General features: G+C 41.9%; 1 protein-coding gene across 1 annotated transcript in view; it reads left to right on the top strand.

The window, feature by feature from the left end:
- The window catches only part of SLC2A13 (solute carrier family 2 member 13), a 1,480,845-nt gene that overhangs the window by 1,000,539 nt on the left and 458,680 nt on the right, over window positions 1-21,626 (top strand). The window contains exon 5 of the mRNA XM_078680010.1: window positions 2,521-2,684. Coding sequence (XP_078536136.1) covers window positions 2,521-2,684 — 164 coding nt within the window. The remainder of the gene's footprint in view (window positions 1-2,520; window positions 2,685-21,626) is intronic.

Below are 21,626 nucleotides of genomic sequence, written 5' to 3'. Positions count from 1 at the left end.
TGAAAACATGAAATAGATTCAAAATCTACATTGCTGGTCACTGACTGCCCCCCCTCCTCCCCCATGCTTTCAATTATTCCCATTGGTGTTCTAATTATTTAATTATTTAACTATAGCTAGGGGATCAATCCTAAATCTCACTCTTGGCTACAAATGTCACTTAGGTATAGCCAAAAAGTGATGTATCCGTTTACAGCAAACTAATGGAAGGGAACTTAACTTTTGCATAGATTGGGGTGATGGTTGCAAATAAATATTTGAGGTTGAGCACAGAGGCCCAACCTCACTAATAGTGTATATATTTAGATATATGATGTGAACAAATAATTAATAATTATTTCTGATCTATGGTAAATTGTCCATTTGAATTCCTTGTTTGCTATGCGTGATAGTGTAATTTTTTCGCAGGGCGCTCTGGCTGTTTTGTTAGTGCTGACATGCCCTGCGTGTTGGCCCAGATCCCATTGGTGGGAATTAAACAGGTGTTCAAACGCAAGAAACTGGCTTCAAGGCACATTCACACAGTCAACCTTTAAATCCCCTTAGGTCCTCAGTCAACCTTTAAATCACTTTAGACCTTGCTCTGAAATCACAAGTGTGCAAAGAAAGACCTCTGTGAATTGTAGACTTTTTCACTACTTGTGGAACATAGTGGATATATTTCTTCTAACCGTAGTGCAATACTCAGAGTTAAGCCCCTCTTATAGAGTCCAATGTGTACCCCAAAAACCCATGAACTGCTATATGATGATGTTACCCATCTCAGTGGCCCTATCAGATTTGAATCTGAGGGTTCCTGCATCCAATTTCAGATTACAATATTTTCCCCTTGCAAATGACGCCAGGAAAATCTTGTCAAAATTTGTATGGGAAGAAGAGGTTAGAAAGGGGGAAACATGCAGTAATCATACCCCAAATTCAAACAGCGGGTGATCCTTAATTCCAGCGTTACTGATTTTGAATGGGGTGCTACTTAGTATCTGTTTGTCACCTGGACTAAATTGTCGGTTGGTAATTCCCGCCAGCTTTGAATGGCCCCATTCGTTTTTCATTTACAAAAAGATTTCTTAAAGCCAGATCAACCAGGGCCTATTTTTCATCAAAGTAACTTTGAATAGCAATTTGAAATGAAACATGTGTGCTTTAATTGGGGAGATAGTTCTGATGTGAAATACCGAAGCTGTTTGTTATTTAAACCCTTCTGGGCTGCAAGATGGTCAAATGTGCCAGTGGGAAAACTGACCCTGCAGTGTGCTGTGGTACAGTCATAGCATCAGAGTCCATCATAGGCACACTCCATTGGTTATGAAATTGGGGCAATTAAATTAACCTGCATGAGTAAACTTATTTAGGAGCATTAAGAATAGCATTGGTGATCTTTTCAAACTGCTAGGTTCCTCTAAGAAGAGATGACAACCTCTTGTCATAGAGTGGACGGCAGATCCTGCAGCCTACCTTGATTCATTTACCCCAGAGTGAGGTGTTTATTGGGTGTGTTAAATTCCTCCAATTCTGAGTTTGAACTTGAAAATGAGGCAAAAATGCATAATCAGTGTTTGACTTTTTGAATTTTACGTTTTGTCTCTTTTTCTAAATCTTTTCCCACAATACATTTTGGAAGACTTGACCTGCCAAAATCTGTTTGGTGAAAACAACATGGTTGTGATAGTTATCTCACAACTCAGAATTGCTATCCGAGTACAAATCAATGATTGGAAATCAATCCCCAGCTTGTATCTCTGTTGGCTTCCTATCTAGGACAAGTCCTCCTTTTAAATTAAAAACAGTGAACATATATTTCATAGCATACCAGACTGCAGTTCTCCGTACAGAAATTAATTTCCAAAATGAGAGTTAAATTCAGTTCTGACATAACCAGTGGTATGAAAAAACTAGCACATCAATTGCACGTCAGCCGTTTTCATTGGATAAGTGAGGTCTTGACCAGCAGGAACTCTTGCAGATTGTCTTTATCAAACCCAGAGGGTGTTCAAAACAAGCCCTCTGGGCTGGTCGTTATGCATTCTTCAAGCACCACTGCCTTGTGGGAGGTTCGGGCTTCCCCTACTGGGAGGAGCATTGAAATGTTGCCATTTTGTCAATTGAAGGGTTTAGCCTGGAAAGTATCTAGTGTTGCTCTAGGGAGGTACAATTTGTTTTGCTGCATAGTTATGTTTTAGGTTCTCCTACTTTAAAACAGCCTCTTTCATTTATGTTTATACATAGTGTTTCTGCATATGCTCGCCAACATATTGAATGCGGTTTCTGCCATGATGACAGCAACGGTTCTTCACGTATTTAAAACTATCTATTAAATTATTTAAATACATCTGGTTTTTTGAGGAAGGAGCAATTAGTCAATATATTGTACAGAGTGGTTTGACTTTGTTAACTTCACTGCTGCAGATTTTCAGCTTTTTTATATCCACATATTATTTCTACAATTTTATCGTTGCTCTTGGAATATTGCAATCACGATTTATTGGAATAAGAATGTCTTTGATTTTTATGGTATTTCAGGTACTACAGCGCTACTATTCTGCAGATGTCAGGCGTGCGGAGTGACAGCCTTGCGATCTGGCTTGCTGCGGTCACAGCCTTCACAAACTTCATCTTCACCCTGGTTGGAGTCTGGCTGGTGGAGCGGATTGGCCGGAGGAGACTGGCCCTAGGAAGCTTGATAGGTGGGTGCTGATCTGTGTTACTTACCAAAAAGTCTGAGTGCAAATAATATTAATGTTTCTTGTGTTGCTCAATATGTGCCTTTTAAAGATAATTAAAACTGGCATATGCTGTTATCTCTATGTATATGGATTGTATAGTGCAGAACTGTGTGCTGCACAGTATAGAGGAGGATACAATGTAGATGAGCTCAGGCAAGTGGTGGGGGAAATCTGTGGACACCAAAAAAAATCAATACTAAAGGGAGTAAACTGGGAAGAAGGATGGAAAGATTGAAATGAGGGGAATGAAAGGGTATCAGTAGCGGGGGCTTAGGCTGTTTATATGCGGGGTGGGATGGGAATAGTGAGACAACATAGAGTGGTGGCAGACAAGCAAACCACGGAGAGGAGAAGGCACACACCAAATGACATGTAGCATAAGAGGGACAGCAAGTAGCAGCTGACTGGTGACAGGGAGAAGACGTGGCAGCAGCGTAGAAATTATAGGAGTGAGTGACGCAGGAGACTGAGGTGAATGTTGGGCACGCAGTGTGGAGGACCATGGAGTCTGAATGAGGGTAAGTAGGAAGCAGGATGGCAAGCAGGGCATGGATTTATACTTTGTGTACCTGCCCAGTGCTTGAGTGATAATGTTTCATTTGCGATGTGAATGAGATGGTGGAGGGGTTGAATAAACCTGAGGGCACTGTGCGCACTGTGGTTTAACTCCATCCAAGAAGCCTTGAAAGTCACATCAAGCCTCAAACTCATAACTATGGTGAGAAAGACCATCATAAAAGAAGTGCTTGTGCTCCTTGGAGTTTCATAATATGTGCAACAGTCTTAGTGCTCCTCGTCCATACCACCGAAGGGATCGCACAAGCACTTCCATCCATTGGGATTGTAAGAGGTACTTCTTGGAGTGTCGTTCACTCGCTGCTTTGATGGCATGGCATGGCCTAGGACTGGAACCCTTAAGAAATGATTTAAGACGTATGTCCTCTAGGCTAGCCGGTTTCTGCTTAGCCACTTTACTCACCCTAGACTACCAGGTATGAGTACTGTATTAGTAGCTTTTTTAAGCCAAACCTCCTTAAAGGAGTTGGAGCAGGTCAGTCTGTTCAGGTGAATGATCTTTTTCATGGCGAGAGATGGGACCAGTGATTTAGCCCTTGTGTACACAGACATATCCTGTGTCTCACCACCCATGCTGTAAGGCATCTTCAAGTCAATACACGATGAAATTCAACGTCGTTACATACAGATATATCATTTGGACATTTGATTGTGCGTATAATGCACCCAGTCGCAACCAGTGATACCAAGAGAGATCATTGGTTGTGAAGAACCCCATCTGCCTTATGGATCCTTCACCACAGTTATCACATTTCTGGTAAAGGTCTGGTGTGAGTAGTCGATTGTACCTTTCAATCCTATTGTCATTTTACTGGTTTTTTTTTAAGAGTACCCCAACATGATTACCGCAATATGTGGGGATGTGCTATAGCGTTTGTAGGGAAGTGGCAGGGTGGTAATCCAATCCAAATAAGTGGACAAACAAGCTTGTAGTCAGCAGGTATGTTTAATCCATCCTCATAAGTCACAAGTCATACAGTTAATGTCCTCACATTCCACCAGCTCCCACTCCCTGCACATCAAGTAATACCAATTCTAGAATCTACCTCATCATCACATCTACACAGTGATGATGTACATATGCAACAGCGTTCACTCTGCTACGCTTAGAATTTGCCTGGAGAAAATGTGTTTCACGTTTCCTTTCATTTGCCTCGTTTGCCTGTTGTGAGAACCATAACAACAGGGAGTTCAGCCAGGGGTTGTTTAAAGAAAAACTGGACCTCAAAACATCCTTTACAGTACTTGTATCCTTGCATCATGAATCTATTTGGAAAGGTTAATTGGCATTATGCCCTTGTTTACCCATGCAGGAGCTAATTGTGCCCCCAAGGCCCAGAGACTCCACTTGAGTTGCTGATTCCTATGATTATTAGGCTTCAAAAACTAATTTCACCCCAAGTGAGGAAACATTGCCAGCTGTAAACTAGTAAATTAGCACGTATTGCAATCGGTAATCAAACTAAAATTTTGTTTAAAAACAAAAAAATCTCCGTATTTGCAATACTCATTGTGGTGAACGCAGCCCTACCGATAATACAGGCATGACGGATAGTGGTTTTATTCTTCAAGTTCGTCTTTTTGTTCTAAATCTGTTCATTGGTGGTTGAAGAACATATAAATGCCGGTACACACATCATCACAGAATGCGGACCAGCACTATGTGTGAATAAAGGCATTAAAAAGCATACTTATCAATGCCACCTTTGGTCCCTCATTGCAAGGTCATCTTTTATCCCAATGCATAAAGGAAAAGCCTTATCTGTCCATAAATGGGTGATATGGGAGAAATGTCTCTAGCTGGTAGAAGTTTCAATTGGAGACTGTAGGGAAACAAGTGGTGTAGGAGAAAAATGTTGTTTCAGTCGTAACTGGATCGAAAGCAGTCTGTTCCTTTTGATAAAATAAAGTTACTAGCTACCCCCCCCCCCCTCACTCCCACCTGAGACATTTGTTAGACTGGTGGACAATAGTAGTCACTGTGCAATGCTTTATCACTTTCTGTTCTTATTGAATGAGGTTTTTTTTAGGTCTGGCGTTATCCGAGACCTTTAAATTTTTTTGTGTGCTGTAATTATTTTTATTGAGTAAAGGAGACAATTACAACATTGTCTACAAGAAGGGAGGAACCGAGGGCTGTTTAACCAGGTCCAGCATACATGCCCAATGACAGTACAAAACAGAATGGTATGCTGTTCCTACAAGACAGTACAGTTTAGTGTGCATGTGATACACTACTCGCTAGAAGCAGGAGAAAATGTCCTCCTTTCCGAAAAAGACACTCACACACCCAGTCAGCTAGGTGTCTTGCTTCATCATTGGGTCTGCTCCTTCTTGGGTCGGCGCTGCAATACCCGATCGGCACCAATGGTGGGGCCTTTTAACAGAGATCTTTTTTCCTGGCCGTTGGGTGTAGTGCATGGATATGTTGAACCTACCCCTCACTCTGCCGGCACCGTCATTTAATGAAGACACGACACTGCACTATTGGATGTACGATGGTACAACGCGTGGTATTACCACGCGTACCGTTACAACGCGTCTTTTACAACGCAAGTCGTTACCACGATTTGCGCTGTAGGGGTGCTGGACTTAAGAATAGGTAAATTTAATATTCCAACACCAGCCTACGTACAGTAGGGAAGGTGTTGGAATAGTAAATCTAATATTCCTTATCTTAGAGCGCCCTCCAGCGCAAGTCGTGGTTACGACTTGCGTTGTAAAAGACGCGTCGTAACAGTACTGCGGGGCAACATCCGCGTTGTAAAGGATGTTCCCCGTACTATTCAGTGTCTACACCTACCATAATACGTTGCTAGGAATGGTTGACCCTAAAGGGGTTGATGGTCTAGACCGACAGGTACCACTTTTTAGGGTGCTGTATGGGTGGTCACTTACTTTCACTACATTGGACCAGCACCAAAAAGTGTAGATAGATCTTACATCGGTCCTGAAAAATTGCCGTCTATATGACATAAATGGCAAGAAGCATGTTGACCTGACCTCAGAGCACAGTACCCTGTAGCCTAACAGCAGGGGTACGCCACACCTTGTTTTAATGAGTAGAGTGGCCACATTCATTAAATAAGTTCTGAGTGGACCTCTACGTCCTGTTTAAATTTCACAACTTTCACATCTATACTCACTAGGGCCCTCACAAGCACTGCACCCAACGGCCAGGAAAAAAGATCTCAGTCAAAAGGCCCCACCATGGGTGCCTATCGGGTATTGCAGCGCCAATCCGACGAGGCGCTGACCAAATGATGAAGCAGGTCACCTTGCTGACTGGGTGTGTGAGGGTCTTTTTCCAAAAGGAGGACATTTTCTCATGCCTCTAGCGAGTAGTGTAGTTCTTCACACGCACACTAACCTGCACTGTCTTGTAGGAACAGCATACCATTCTGTTTTGTACAATTACAACATCAACAATTGACATCCATTAACGAGAAGTGACAACTAGGCATGGGTGGAGTTCGCAGAGTTCCGCTACGCCAAGTGACAAAAAACTCCTCAGAGTTCCGCTGATCTTTCTGCCGCTTGAGAAATTCTACCCGTGCTGCAGCTTGCACTCTCCAACTTACCATTGGTGAGCGCAAGCGAGGGAAAAATTCTGCTGCGCTACATGGAGCAGAGTTTTCTGCACTCTGCGAGCTCCACAGAGTGCAGAAAAGCCTGCAAACGGAGCGGAGTTCACCACCCAGGCCTAGTGACAATGTTACATATCCGCAAATAGGATGAAATAGTACATAGCAGTCACCTTATTCAAAGAGACGGGATAGGGGAGCGATCGCTGGGTGCAGAGCCAGAAATGGAATACAGGGGTTGCTGGGGGACACCAGTGGATGCCCCTGAGTAGTTCCAAGGACCAGGAAAGGTATCTCGGGAGTGGAAGATAGTGTCTTTGAGGTGTGGTTGGCCCGCATTTATTGCATTTGACGATGATTAGAGGGCCAGGTGTGGTCGAGTGTGAATGTGTGGGGGAGGGCATCTTCGACTGGATGTGTCACCTTGCATGAAAAGACAGTGAAGCATTAAGGTAGGGCGCCCGATGTCGGTCCGCACTGACAGTAGAGGTGACAGGGACTAACGCTGTGGTGAGGGGTGGAGAGGAAGAAAGGGAGAGAGGTCCACTGTTCCTACTTCCATGAGGTGCTGGGGGGGAGGTGGCCGACTCTATACCAAGAGGGATGTGTAAAAATGAGATTATTGGAACTGAAGGCTTTATCAGTCATTATTGGTGTGGCGGGGGGAAGGGGTATGCCGTTTGATGTGTCTGGTGTGCCTGCAGTGTCTGCGTGTCCTGGGATCGGGAGGGAGGGAAGGAAGGGAGAAGGGGTATGAGGGAAAGGGTAGGGGTAGGGGTAATAGAGGGTGGGTGGAAATAGGGGGTGGGAAGAAGGGGGATAGGAATTGGGGGGAAGAGAAGGGGGATAAATGGTGGGTATGTGGTAGGGGAAGGTTGGGGGGGAGATGGCAGGGAGGAGGTCATTCCGGGTCGTGGAGGCAAGTGGTTTTATATGCCAGTGTGCTCCAATAGGATTCAGGGAGGGAGGTCTGGGTATTGTATCTGGCATTGTTCCCTTTGGGAAGGAAAGGCCCCCATGTCTGCAGGAATAGTCAGTATGGTCCTGCAGGTCGTGTGTGCCATATGAATCATGGCCACTAGCCAGGACTCCTGTGATGGGGGTACGGGCGATCTCTATTGCAGTAGAATACATATCTTGACCGTGGTTAATGTTGTGTGAGGGAGGTGATGTTGTGGCCCGGAATGGCCTGGTGAGTTGCCCACGTCGTGCAGGAAGATAACTGAAGGGCTAAGTGGAGGCACTCAAGACCGATCCGATGTGTGATCAAAAGGGTTGGATCGAAGGGTATTCACAGATGATGTGTGTAATGTCGCAGTGGGTATTCGTACACCTCCAGCAATTCACATGGGGGAGGAGGCCTGCTCTATTCAGTTTTGTCGATTTCCAGTGCCAGTCGTGTAACGTTTTAAAGAGACAGAACTTCAGGCGAGACTCTCTCATGCCCTTATCTAGGGCTTCTAGGACATCCACATATTTGTAGTCCTCGTAGGTGATCTGCAGGTGGGCGTGCCATTTGGCATGAAGGGCTCGTGAGAGGGGTAGTGAGAAGAGGTGGGACGAGAGTGTGCCATATAGTTAGACCAATTGGCTTTGCCAATGCTTTTTTTGACAATGCACTCACTGCCTCTTATACCTTTTTCAGTTCTCTGTGTTAAAGCCGAAACGTAACATCTGCTTATTCCTAATAAACCTACCGCTAGTTACATTCTGCTTTTTAAAAGCGTGGAACCTCTCTCTGGCACTCCCGTCGAATCCCTCCACCTTTACAATGGCTTATTCCACCGCTCACTCAGGTAAGCTCGGTTCGAAAAGGCTCACCGTCAATCAGTGATTGAGTAGTCAAAGCCTCTGCTAACGCCAAGACTTTTTTTCTGTCAAATGGAAAATCCACAGCGTGTGAATGCATATCATCCTGTCTGAAGGGACACCATGGTCTGGGATTACGTGCAAAAATAACCTTGCTAATTTGCTGGAAAATCGCAGACTGAGGTATAGCTTTATCTTGTATAAGTTGATAATTGTTTGATAAAACCGGGTGTTGCACTGACATGCATATGGCTATAGTACACATATTTGGATTTAGAAAGCATCAGCATAAACGTAGGTATAGTTTAAGATGACTTGTGTTATTGCAATTTTTTTTAAAAACAAACTTTATTGAAAAAGGATGTCTAGTTTGGTTGAAACAGTAAATACCATGTCAAAGTTCAAAACGCATTTATAACTTGAGAAATGAAACCATCCTGAAATTAGTTTCTTTCTTTAATTTACTGTGGGGTGCTAGAGGAAATCCCTAAGAATATTGTGAAAATGCGGATTGTGTGATCAAGGGATTGAAGATATCCAACATGCAATTTTTGTCTGGTGTTAAAATATGTGCATTTTTTGTGCAAAATATATGTACATTGGTAGTAAAGTAGCACCCGAGCCACTCAGTATAGTCTGTTTACCTGGACAGCTCAACCAGTGTTTAAATACTATAAGATGTTTAAAACGTTAAGAGCTGCGTGAAATGCTGAATTTAGTCATTAGATTGGTATGCATGGCATTATGAATGGATTGTTTTTATTTGTGGATAATGGGTTTAAGTATATGTTTTGCCTACTTTCATGTAAAACTAATAACCAAATTAATACAATATGAATTAAGTTGAGTGGGAACAATACAGCCAGGCTCTAGTCACGTTTTCAAAGTTTTTGTTTGTTTTGCACATATTGTTGAATCACAAAGTCCCATCAACAAATTTAAATTGTAAAGACTAGGTGATAAAGCTTGGTTTGCACCAGTCTTGGAGGAGCCTTCAAACCTTTCACTACTTCTTCATGGGGTGGTATCTCCGAAGCTCTCTCATGAGTACTAGGTGCCTTGAAATAACATGGATCATTGTGCACCCAGAAGAAAGTACAGAGTCTCTTCCCTTTTATGACAACCACACTTTATCAGAGAAACACCCCAAGAAATTCAAACACTTTGATAAAGTTTCTTACCGCGCTCTGGCCCCGTGGATAGTAAAGTGAATTAATTATATCACAGTTCAACTTTGGAAGGGTTCTATTTCAACATTTTAGCAGTAATCTTGCCCGGGCCTAATTCCCAACACCACACAATCACCTTGTTTTATTTCTGCCGCATGGGGATTCCAGCTATGACCCCTCAAGAACCCATAGGGCAATCCTTTCTTTTTTTTGTCTAAATATTTTTATTTCAATCCATGATCAAATACACAATAATTCATTAGAGAAACACACCCAGATAAAAGGCGATGGTAAAAAATCATCCAAAAGGTATATAAGATGGGGATGGTATACTAAATATTCATCCATAAATATTAATTCTACCCTTTCATATGGTCAATCATTGGGCCCCAAATCTGTAGATCTATTTTTCGTCCACGAGACCCCTTAAGAGAGTAAAAGCTATATTCAAGATTATACATGATGTAGAGTCTAGCCCTCCAGATCTCAAAAGTAGGGGATTCTTTCTGTAACCACATAGAGGCTGTACATCACCGTGCCAAGGTTATAGCTATAAAAATCAGGTAATTAAACTTGTAGACCACCTGTCCCTCTATCAAATCATCCCCTTTACCCAAAACCATTGTTATCAGTGTGTTCTTTATTCCAACCCCTGTAATCTCAGATAAGAAAATGTCATTATACCCCACTAACTGGGTTAAATCCCCACATGTATAACAGATATGCAAGATATCAGCATGCTCTGCCCCACAGCGGAAGCATTTTCCATCTTTCATCCCACCCCACTTAAGCATTTCAACAGGAGTGTAATAGAGGTTGAATAGAGTTTTAAAGTGCTGTGCCTTTAAATTAGCAGAAATCAAAATCTTTTCAGCAGTGTCCAGAGATTGTTCCAAACAAAACCCTTGCCGCTAAAGTCGCTTATACAATTTACCCATAGGACAATCCTAAATAAAGAAATACATAAAAAGAAATAGATAGATAGATATCATGAGTTCTCATCATCTCTCTTCCAATGTCTAGTTATGCAGTGGGGCTCCTGACTGCTTTCATTGGCCTATGGCCTCCCATTATGGCTTCTTCCTGTTGGTGCATCACTTATGTTTTCTGGACTGGCTCCGTCCAGTAAACAAGAGCTACCCATGGCTTCATTTTCCAAGATGTCCTACCTGCAGGTTTTCTCTGCATCCTGCCTGCAGGCATTTTAGTATATTGTACATGATGTCTTCACTGCCATTCTGGACGAATGAACGCATTTGTTACAGAGGTTTGCGTAAATAATGCATGTCGCACATTAGGACCCAACGTTTTATCCTTGTGTGGCCATTAGAATACGTAGAAAGCCTGTAATGCTATTCCTGCTACATTGTTGCACAGCACTTTTGAAACAGTTATTATTACTATAATGAGTACAAACAACACAAAACGATATACTGCACATTACACTAAGGATGCCTCTTTAACCGTGAATGTCTGCAGAGAAACGCAAATGTATTAAAAGGGTTTTAGAAATCATCTGGAGAAGAAATCTGCTGGAGATGATCTTCCAGCTCTGGCGTGAGCTGCTTCCAAACCCCTTCTGCAGGAGCATGCATCCAACTCTGCCGAGGGCTTGTTAGTGTGCTGCGTAATGGTAGCATTCCAGAGCCCGCGATCACGAACAGGTGGCACTGAAGACATCTTTGGCTACCCCAACAAGAGAGTGTTAACTTCACAGCAAGGAAACTACTTTGTTGAATTTAGAACCCATGAGGAACTTGGAATTCATTGTTGTGCTCCCGGGCCCTTCATGCACTTGGCAAACATGGTTGCAGCATTTTGTATTCAATGCAGTAGAATTATTACAAGGCACAGGTATTGTCAGTAGAGCTCTTCGGTACTCTTAGGCTTCCCTCCACATGAGGATTAGCCTCCCCCTGTGCGTCTACGTGCTCTAGTATGACTCAGATTTATACGAATGGACACACTTGTACCTTGGAGCCCCTCTGTACTGGCCGCTCGAAATTAAATAATGTGCCTCATATGGAGATGCTCTCAGAATTGTGCAATCACGCTTCTCACACGATTGACCAGGATACTTCATGTAGCGATAGAACCAGAATGACTAGGCTTCAGATACTTCTTGTAGCGATACAACCAGAATGACTAGGCTTCAGATACTTCTTGTAGCGATAGAACCCGGAAGAGCAGGCTTCAGATACTTCTTGTAGCTATAGAACCATGAAGACTGGGCTTCAGATACTTCAGGTACCAATAGAACAAGGAAGAGCAAGCTTCAGATACATCATGTACCAATAGAACCATGAAGACTGGGCTTCAGATACTTCAGGTAGCGATAGAACCAGGAAGACCAGGCTTCAGATACTTCATGTAGCGATAGAACCAGAAAGACTAGGCTTCAGATACTTCATGTAGTGATAGAACCAGAAAGACCAGGCTTCAGATACTTCTTGTAGCGATAGAACCAGGAAGACCAGGCTTCAGATACTTCATGTAGTGATAGAACCAGAAAGACCAGGCTTCAGATACTTCTTGTAGCGATAGAACCCGGAAGAACAGGCTTCAGATACTTCATGTAGCGATAGAACCAGGAAGACCAGGCTTCAGATACTTCTTGTAGCGATAGAACCAGGAAGACCAGGCTTCAGATACTTCATGTAGTGATAGAACCAGAAAGACCAGGCTTCAGATACTTCTTGTAGCGATAGAACCCGGAAGAACAGGCTTCAGATACTTCATGTAGCGATAGAACCAGGAAGAGCAGGCTTCAGATACATAATGTACCAATAGAACCAGGAAGAGCAGGCTTCAGATACATAATGTACCAATAGAACCAGGAAGAGCAGGCTTCAGATACATCATGTACCAATAGAACCATGAAGACTGGGCTTCAGATACTTCATGTAGCGATAGAACCAGGAAGACCAGGCTTCAGATACTTCTTGTAGCGATAGAACCCGGAAGAACAGGCTTCAGATACTTCATGTACCAATAGAACCAGGAAGAGCAGGCTTCAGATACATAATGTACCAATAGAACCAGGAAGAGCAGGCTTCAGATACATCATGTACCAATAGAACCATGAAGAATGGGCTTCAGATACTTCATGTAGCGATAGAACCAGGAAGACCAGGCTTCAGATACTTCTTGTAGCAATAGAACCCGGAAGAACAGGCTTCAGATACTTCATGTACCAATAGAACCAGGAAGAGCAGGATTCAGATACATAATGTACCAATAGAACCAGGAAGAGCAGGCTTCAGATACATCATGTACCAATAGAACCATGAAGACTGGGCTTCAGATACTTCATGTAGCGATAGAACCAGAAAGACCAGGCTTCAGATACTTCTTGTAGCGATAGAACCCGGAAGAACAGGCTTCAGATACTTCATGTACCAATAGAACCAGGAAGAGCAGGCTTCAGATACATCATGTACCAATAGAACCATGAAGACTGGGCTTCAGATACTTCATGTAGCGATAGAACCAGGAAGACCAGGCTTCAGATACTTCATGTAGCGATAGAACCAGGAAGACCAGGCTTCAGATACTTCATGTAGCGATAGAACCAGAAAGACTAGGCTTCAGATACTTCATGTAGCGATAGAACCAGAATGACTAGGCTTCAGATACTTCATGTAGCGATAGAACCAGAAAGACTAGGCTTCAGATACTTCATGTAGCGATAGAACCAGAAAGACTAGGCTTCAGATACTTCATGTAGCGATAGAACCAGAAAGACTAGGCTTCAGATACTTCATGTAGCGATCGAACCAGAAAGACCAGGCTTCAGATACTTCTTGTAGGGATAGAACCCGGAAGAACAGGCTTCAGATACTTCATGTAGCGATAGAACCAGGAAGACTAGGCTTCAGAGTCACAGAGACGTTAATGAGCCCACCACATGAGAGACACATGCAATGGAGCTGGCTCAGAGTCCTAACCTCATATATTCTGCTTGGGTCTACTTAAGACAACAAACCACACATTATAAATGAGAACAAGCACTCCCTCGTATTAAGACTAAGCTGAAATTTGTTCAAGGTAATGAGGCACGTGTCACCTGCCGGCAAGAAAGAAAAGTTGAGCACATGAGCCGTCTTACACACATTCATGTCTACATTACAAGTAGTAGCTCATGGTCCCTTTGTTTAAAAAAACCTCATACCTTAGACAGGTAGTTAGAACGTTTGCAGTTGGATGTCCCAGAAGTTAAAAGATTAATTTTCTTGCATTTTAAAGGCCTCCTTTCTGCTTTGAGACTCCAACTACCTGACAATACTGTTTCCATGATAAACTCTGGGAATGTCCAGGCGTAGAAGAACGTGGACCTTCTGGCAAAAGAAAGAAGCAGACATATTATCTTATAATGATTTAAGTAGAAATCTGTGGTAGAGGGTAGCAGCTTAGCCGTAAGTTTCCTTGTATGATTCTGCTAGGTATATCGCAAGGAGGAGGTATACATTAAACAGATTTGCTGACCCCTGGAGAATGCTACATATTACCGGCTGGAACAAGGCGCAGCATTGGTGCAGTGCCACCGTGTGCTCTGGATCCTAAGTGCCGAACCCCTCCTTGAGACTATTTGTGTATGTCCACCTACTAATCCTCTCCTCCATGCTCATTAAGTACAATAATGAATGAGTCTGTGTGTGGTTTATCAAGAAGGGTTGTTAGACCAGGACGAGCAAGATGAGCCAGTACGAAACCTAGTGACAATGAGGTATTAGTTAGGTGTGTTAATCTGAGGCCCCGGAAGAGTGATACGTTAACCTGATGATTGCGGTGGCTCAGCAATGGCTGAAACGTGGTCCTAAGTTTTTACTGTAATGACTGAGCATTTTCTAACTTGAGTTTTTTGCTCAGAGTTGTTTTTTGCTTGACTCTCAACCTATCCCTGTACAGCAACCCTACCACAAGCAACAGGCCATCGCCTGATGGGGTCCACTGGTCCCAAAAATGTGCCACTCTGTGAAGTGTGCCCTTCTGTTTGCTTCTGAAGGTACAGGTGTATCCTTCCTGCATTCCATAACAGTGAGTGGTGGATTCATATTTATTATTTAATTGAACCACTTCATAGAGCACTGATGTCATTCCAGGACATCAGAGCATTGTAGAGGAATACTCGAATTGAAGGGTAAAAACTGCAGAAATAGGTAGCTCTGGTTTATAACATATACATTAGGGAAATATGTTTTCCCTGACATGAAATAAAAGAGTGTGAAGTTTGGCATTATACAGGTAGATGGCACCATGCTTGAAATTGACTATATGTCTTTCTTTCAAATTTTGACAAGTTCAGCCATTCGGTGGATTTCCTGTGCATTGACATTAATGCTTTAGAGACCTTTATTTCATCAAGTCTTCAGGATTCATAGTCATATCAAACTTCATTCAGCTAAAAAAAAAAAAGCCACACAAGTGTACATCACTAAAAACTAATACACATTACATATACTTATGAATACACACAGTGAGCAATAAAATCACAATTAAAGCCCCTCTCATACTCTAGTCATAAGATGACAGCATACAATTCAGATCACAAAGATATTAAGAATCCTTACAAATTGCATTCTTTTTTCCTAATCACCATAATGTAGCAGATAAAGTTAGCCACTGTATCATATTTAATCAGACTACTCAGCTGCTGCAAGAAAACTAGGGCTTCTTTCTGTTCTCTAATACCAGTAGCATGCAGAGTTGGTGCCAAACATATTTCAGTGTATAAGAGTATAGCTGGCAAAAAAACGTAAAGTGCACGGCGCTTTGTGAAGAGGCGCTATCAAAGAAGCAATTTGGAAGCATAGATTTTCAGTCGACCTGTCTTGGAAATGTCACTAGAAGATGAATAATATTCAAACAAAATCTTGTGAGATAAAACCTATATTTAATGTTAAAAATACCTACCAAGCGTACATCCCTGGGACTGTTTCATTAAACTGTAGTTAATACTGGAACTTCATTTATCAAAGTCCTCCTGATGAAGTCTGGCTTGCCTCTGCAGAAACAAGTATTTCACCTGCTTCTTTTATTGAGCCTCTATGTTCTCCGTCTGACAGACCCGAATCTACAAAGCAATTTAAAAAATAATTTATCCAGGGGAGCTAAAGAAAGATAATCTGCCAGCAGTCCCCTCTTATAGCCTGCTTTTGGATTCCGCCAAGTTCTTAACCAGAGAACCAAAGGGCCATATTTGATCCTGTCCACCAGGGGTTCCAGCCCCACTTCAGAATAGCACATAAAAGAAGGTGTGAATTGAGGAACAGTGATAATTCTACACAAAAATGTATTTTCAACCTGCTGCAAATGGTTAGCACCTTTGTACACCCCAGAACCCAGCTCCGTAGAGCCTTTATGAAACACACTTACTTTTATAAATATTCACAGAGGGCCAGATGTACGACCCGGTTTTGCATGCACAAACGGGTTTGCGAACCCGTTTGCGCATGCAAAGACATCATGGGCCATGTACAAAGCCTATTTAGCGAGTCGCAATTCATTTGCAACTTGCTAAATAGGTTTTGCGACTCACTATTTGGAAGGGGCGTTTCCCTTTCAAATAGCGAGTCTCAAAACCATGTATTAATGTTTTGAGACCTCAATTGCGGTCGCAAAACACTTGCAATTACCACTTAGGTGGTAATGTATTCGCAAATGGGAAGGGGTCCCCAGGGGACCCCTTCCCATTTCCAAATACATGCCTGCCCTTAAAAAATGAAACAAAAATGTTTTTTTGTTTTTTTAATGCATCCTGTTTTCCGTTAATGAAAACAGGCTGCATTTTTTAAAAAACTGCTTTATTTAAAAGCAGTCCCAGACATGGTGGTCTGCTGAGCCCAGCAGGCCACCATCCCTGGGAGGGCCTGTCATTCCCAATGGGCTCGCGAACTGCGAGAGGTTCATTAATATTAATGAGCCTCACAATTTGCGACCCTATTGGGAATCGCTAACAGTGTTAAACACACTGTTGTACATTTTATTTTGTGCCTCGCAATTTGCGACTCGCAATTAGTCGCAAATTGCGAGGCGCAAAATAAAATGGTCATACATCTGGCCCTCACTCTTTCACAGGATTATGATCCAATCTGCATGCAAAATTGAAGACCAACTCTATAAATCTCTGACATTGTATTGCCCTGGTATTAAATAAACTATTCCATTTTAGATTAGAGTTAAAGTGAAGGCCCAAATAGGTAGAAGTTGTCACTACAGAGATAACCACCCACCTAATTGAAATGTACTAATTTTAGTATTTTTAGGGCCTATTCTCATGCAAATGATTTACTAAGATTGGTTTTCATGTCCAACTCACCCATAAAAGTATAAAAAGAATCAAGAAGTTGTAGACCATTTGACGTTCTCAAGATTAAAACTGTGTAATCCGCATAAAGTAAAAATGGTATTGAACATGATTTCATTAGCGGGCATGTCTTTACCTATCTTACACAAATAATGGTCTAGGCTATTTATGTAGATATGGAAAAGGTGCCATCACATAAACTTGGCAGAACCCTGAGGAGGTTATAATCATGTTCACCCTCTAACCCAAATCTAATTGTAGCCGCTGTATGACAATGCATCTGTCAAAGTAAGTCAATTAGGTCCTGCTCTATTCCCATCCACTCCATTATGGCCCATAGTTCTACTGTGTTAACCATGTCAAAGGCACAGGAGACGTCCATAAATTATAAGTAAATAGATCCTCTCCTGGCCTTGACATGCTTCACAATTATTAGCAAGAGGTTTAAGCACTGTTCCACAGCGTCCAACCCTGGGCGAAAACCATACTGCACTATAGACATGGCCTGATTTTCCTCTAGCCAGGTATCTAATTTGGCAGCCAAAATCCTGCCTAGTATTTTAAGAGAACTATCTAGGAGGGAGTTTTTACGATAACAACATGGAGATTGTCGGTTCCCTTTTTAAAAATGGGAACTACCACCACTTCCTCCCATGATGGTATAAGTTGCCCCTTTAAAGCAGCTCTGAAGACATTAGTTAGCAATTGGGCTTAAGAGGCTATATTATCTTTATACAAGTCTAATTGCACACCGTCCGATCCAAGGCCTTTACGTGGAGGCTCAGGTTAATAGCAGCAATTACATCCCATACCTCAATAGTTTTACTAAATTGGGCAAAACCCTCACATTTACAAGTTACTGGTTCCCTGTAATCTGGGATAATGTCCTTATTACCTGGGTTAAAGAGGTTAGAAAAATGATTCACCCAAGCCTGAACTGGTTTAAGGGATTCCATCAGAGGCCTTTGATAACCTGACAAGAAAGGCTGATTTACAACCTTTCAAAAAGCAGCATTATCCCCTGTATTAGCTGCCTCCTCCAACTCCTCCTAAGCTTTCCTTCTAAACTCGGTTTTCCCAAGGATTTCTTTATACGATCTTCTGGCCCTCATTATATTTATCTTAGAGCACGGTTGTGTTAATAAAGCTAATTTTAGTCGCTCATGGGCAGCTGTACATGCATGGTTAAACCATCCCTTTGAAACAGATTTTTAAAGGATTTGCTTATAGTGAGCCGCTTGGCGGTTTATGTACATAAATTATTATAAGCCTCTAAAATATTCTCAGGGGTTTCGTGAAAAGAAGTCAATATTGAGATTGCATGGCTATTATCCTTAATTAGCCTATGCAAGAATCCCTGCTTATCTACTCTGTCCCATTTGATCCCAGTGTCTTTATTGCGTGAATATGATAAAGCCAAATTCTCTTTATGCCCTTGATCAATGGTAAAAATGTAAATCAAGAACCATAACAAGCGGTTTGTGATCGCTCTAACAGGAGACTTCAACATTATATTCCCTCAGTAAGACGGTTATATCCAAAGACAGCATTACAAAATCTATCCACTACCATTCCCAATTCCTTTATAAGTTTTATAAGTGGCGGATTGTGATCGCTCAAACAGGAGACTTCAACATTACATTCCCTCAGTAAGACGGTCATATCCAAAGGCAGCATTACAAAATCTATCCACTACCATTCCCAATTCCTTTATAAGTGGGAGGGACAGGTGACTCTTTTGCCCTGAATTATTTAGCAAATACCAAGTTTTTGGATAATATGAAAAAGCTCAGGGCCTCCCCACATGCGACTTGCTGGAAATGTATCACATTCATCCCTTCCAATGTTTTTGTGCTACGTATCGATATTTTGCTATTATCGCATAATAGTATATTAAAATCCCTCACCCAAAATAGTAAAACTTCCTTTGTGTGTTCATTATGATATTTCGTCAGACTATCTTCAAGATCATCTATTACCGTAGGGACATGTACATCAAAAATATTACTATAGAAATGAATTAGCATAATCTCAATGAAGTTTGGGGATCTGTAAGAGCACCAATTGATAGTAAGGAGTAAAATCAATTACTTTCATAAGGAGTCCGAATAGTTTCACTGAAATCAAAATGCCCAAGCCCTATGGCTCTTCCTGCCATGATGGAGTGGTTGAACTACACATGCAATGAAAAAATGTATACAAAAGTCCTCAAGGGTCCAAGTTTCTTGCAAGCAAACAATATCTGTGTTATTGATAACAGATAACCAGTCAGGATTTGACAGCTTCTAAGGGATACCTGCAATATTCCACAAAAGAAGCGTGAGGCCTCAACGCAGAACTGTGGGCCCCAAATGTATGTTCTTAGTGTCTGCCAACCTCAATGCAGAATTATCCTTGGGGACCACATCATTATTTAGGGTATTTGAAACCAACGTTCGAGCTTGAGCAATGTTCTTATATCCCTGAACTTCTAATTCCGCTTTGGGATAAAGTCCGTGCAGGTCATTCAAGGGGGTCAATACATTAAAGCTGTTTCGTGCTTCCACATTAAAAGTTGGCCTATCGTTTAGAGGACATGAAGTATTAGTAGCTGGCCTTGTGGTTAAGAGGACCAAGGGTCTAAAAATAACCCAGGTGCATGGCCTAAATTGCTGCTGGGACTCTTTTTCAATTGTACAAACAACTCAGACGTGATTTAAGAGTACTAGGAGATTTAAAATTGATGATCACACAATGACCTGGTACTTTCTTTTTGTCAATACCAATCCAAGGAGTTATTCTTACCATAATCACCTCACTCAGCTGAGAGATCGCGGAGCCAGCCAGAGTTTGTTTTTAGCCAATGGATTGTCTTGTATTTTGAAGGTAGAGTGATCTTCCTTCAAGATTGAAGATAGTATCGGAATATCCTTTAGGACTAGTAAATAAGGGGTACACTCGGGTAGTAGCTGAGGAAAATAATTGTTTTCTTTTTAAGAAGGATCTCAGATCTTCACCATAGACTGGAATTTCATCAATATAATTTCCAGTATAATGTCCAGCCCTGCTTTATATTACGGGGTGATTCAATTCCAGGCTCAGCAAGCATAATTTCTCAATCCACAACAATGTCACCTTCACCTTGGACAGGATAATTTGTTTGGCGCTTCCCTGAGATCTGCATACACATTTAATAGGGGCTTTAATTTATCTAACTTACACTTTTGTTCTTTCAAATTCCCAGCTATTTCTGAAATAAAATAATTTATCACAGTTTTCAACCTATTCAAGCAATTTAAGAAAAGAGTCTTTATATACGATTTCATATCTAATACATCCTTTGTAGGTATAAATCACGTTGTTAATTTGTTTCTTGTTAATGCCCCTAAAATCCCCTTTGTTACTCCAAATCTATGATTAGGAGCAGCCACAGTAACCTCTAAGAGAAGCTCAGTTAACTTTTTTCGTCTTCGATGAGGACAACTGAATGGTAAATGACCAGCCTCCAGATGGTCATTCCCCCGATCAGTATCTCCAATTCGGCATACTAAATGGGTCATGGATATATCTGCTAAGCCATCTCTCTCTGTACAAAGCAAACTATTACCAAGGCTCCTATGGATTAATTACAGAAAGTCAAAAGCACCAGGGTCAAGAGGAGTTAGACACAGGATCACAAATTTATAAATGGAATTCCTGACGCAATCATAAACAGAAACCTTCTTCCGACATTTTCGTAAACCCCATCTTTTTTATGACATTCTAGGCGACATAAACTTGTCCTGCTGCCTCCATGTTGCATTGCATTGATAAAAACGATTATCTTGACTGACACAAGAAAGTTGTGGCCCATGCTGTGCCGAACTGAAGCACAGTGCAGCCAGCAGCAGGTCAATGTGGCACCCCAAGGTGATTCCTGAAAAATGTCTCAGCCTCATTTAAGGTTTGCAAGGGATACTCGACCACAAAAATAGATACCGCGTCCACCTTATTGCAAGTGCATTAGGATAGAATGCACTTGTAATAAGGTGGATGGAATATGTTCATGAGTACTTGGAGTTTGGACTGAGAAAATGGTTATGTGTGGGGTTTGGCATAATGCCCATGTGTGTCGATCTTAAATACATAAGAAAAGCCTTAGTAAAGTCAGTGATAGACTAAGGCCGGCTACAGGCAGTAAACAGACAGGCTGCATGGGACAACTGAGTGGCATTTATGTAAGATCAATGCTGTTATGTCTTTTGATCATTGCAATGAAGGCGGCAGTCAAATTTCTGAATACTAACTGGGATTAGACTGGAAGTATTGTTTACTGATGGGGATAGGAAAGTCCACTGATGAATGGGAAACTGCCTTTACTATGAGGTCTGAGCCACTCTTGCCATTTCCCCGCAAGCTAAACCACACTTGCCTTAACTACACATATGCCTTAACCATGCACAAGCATGGTTAAGGCAGTGCACGGTCTTGCTGTCGGATG

The sequence above is a fragment of the Lissotriton helveticus genome, chromosome 1_1, assembly GCF_964261635.1.
Source record: "Lissotriton helveticus chromosome 1_1, aLisHel1.1, whole genome shotgun sequence".
Classification (NCBI taxonomy): Eukaryota; Metazoa; Chordata; class Amphibia; order Caudata; family Salamandridae; genus Lissotriton; species Lissotriton helveticus.
Note: the sequence above shows the minus strand (reverse complement) of the source record. Positions and strands in the feature narration are given on the sequence as shown.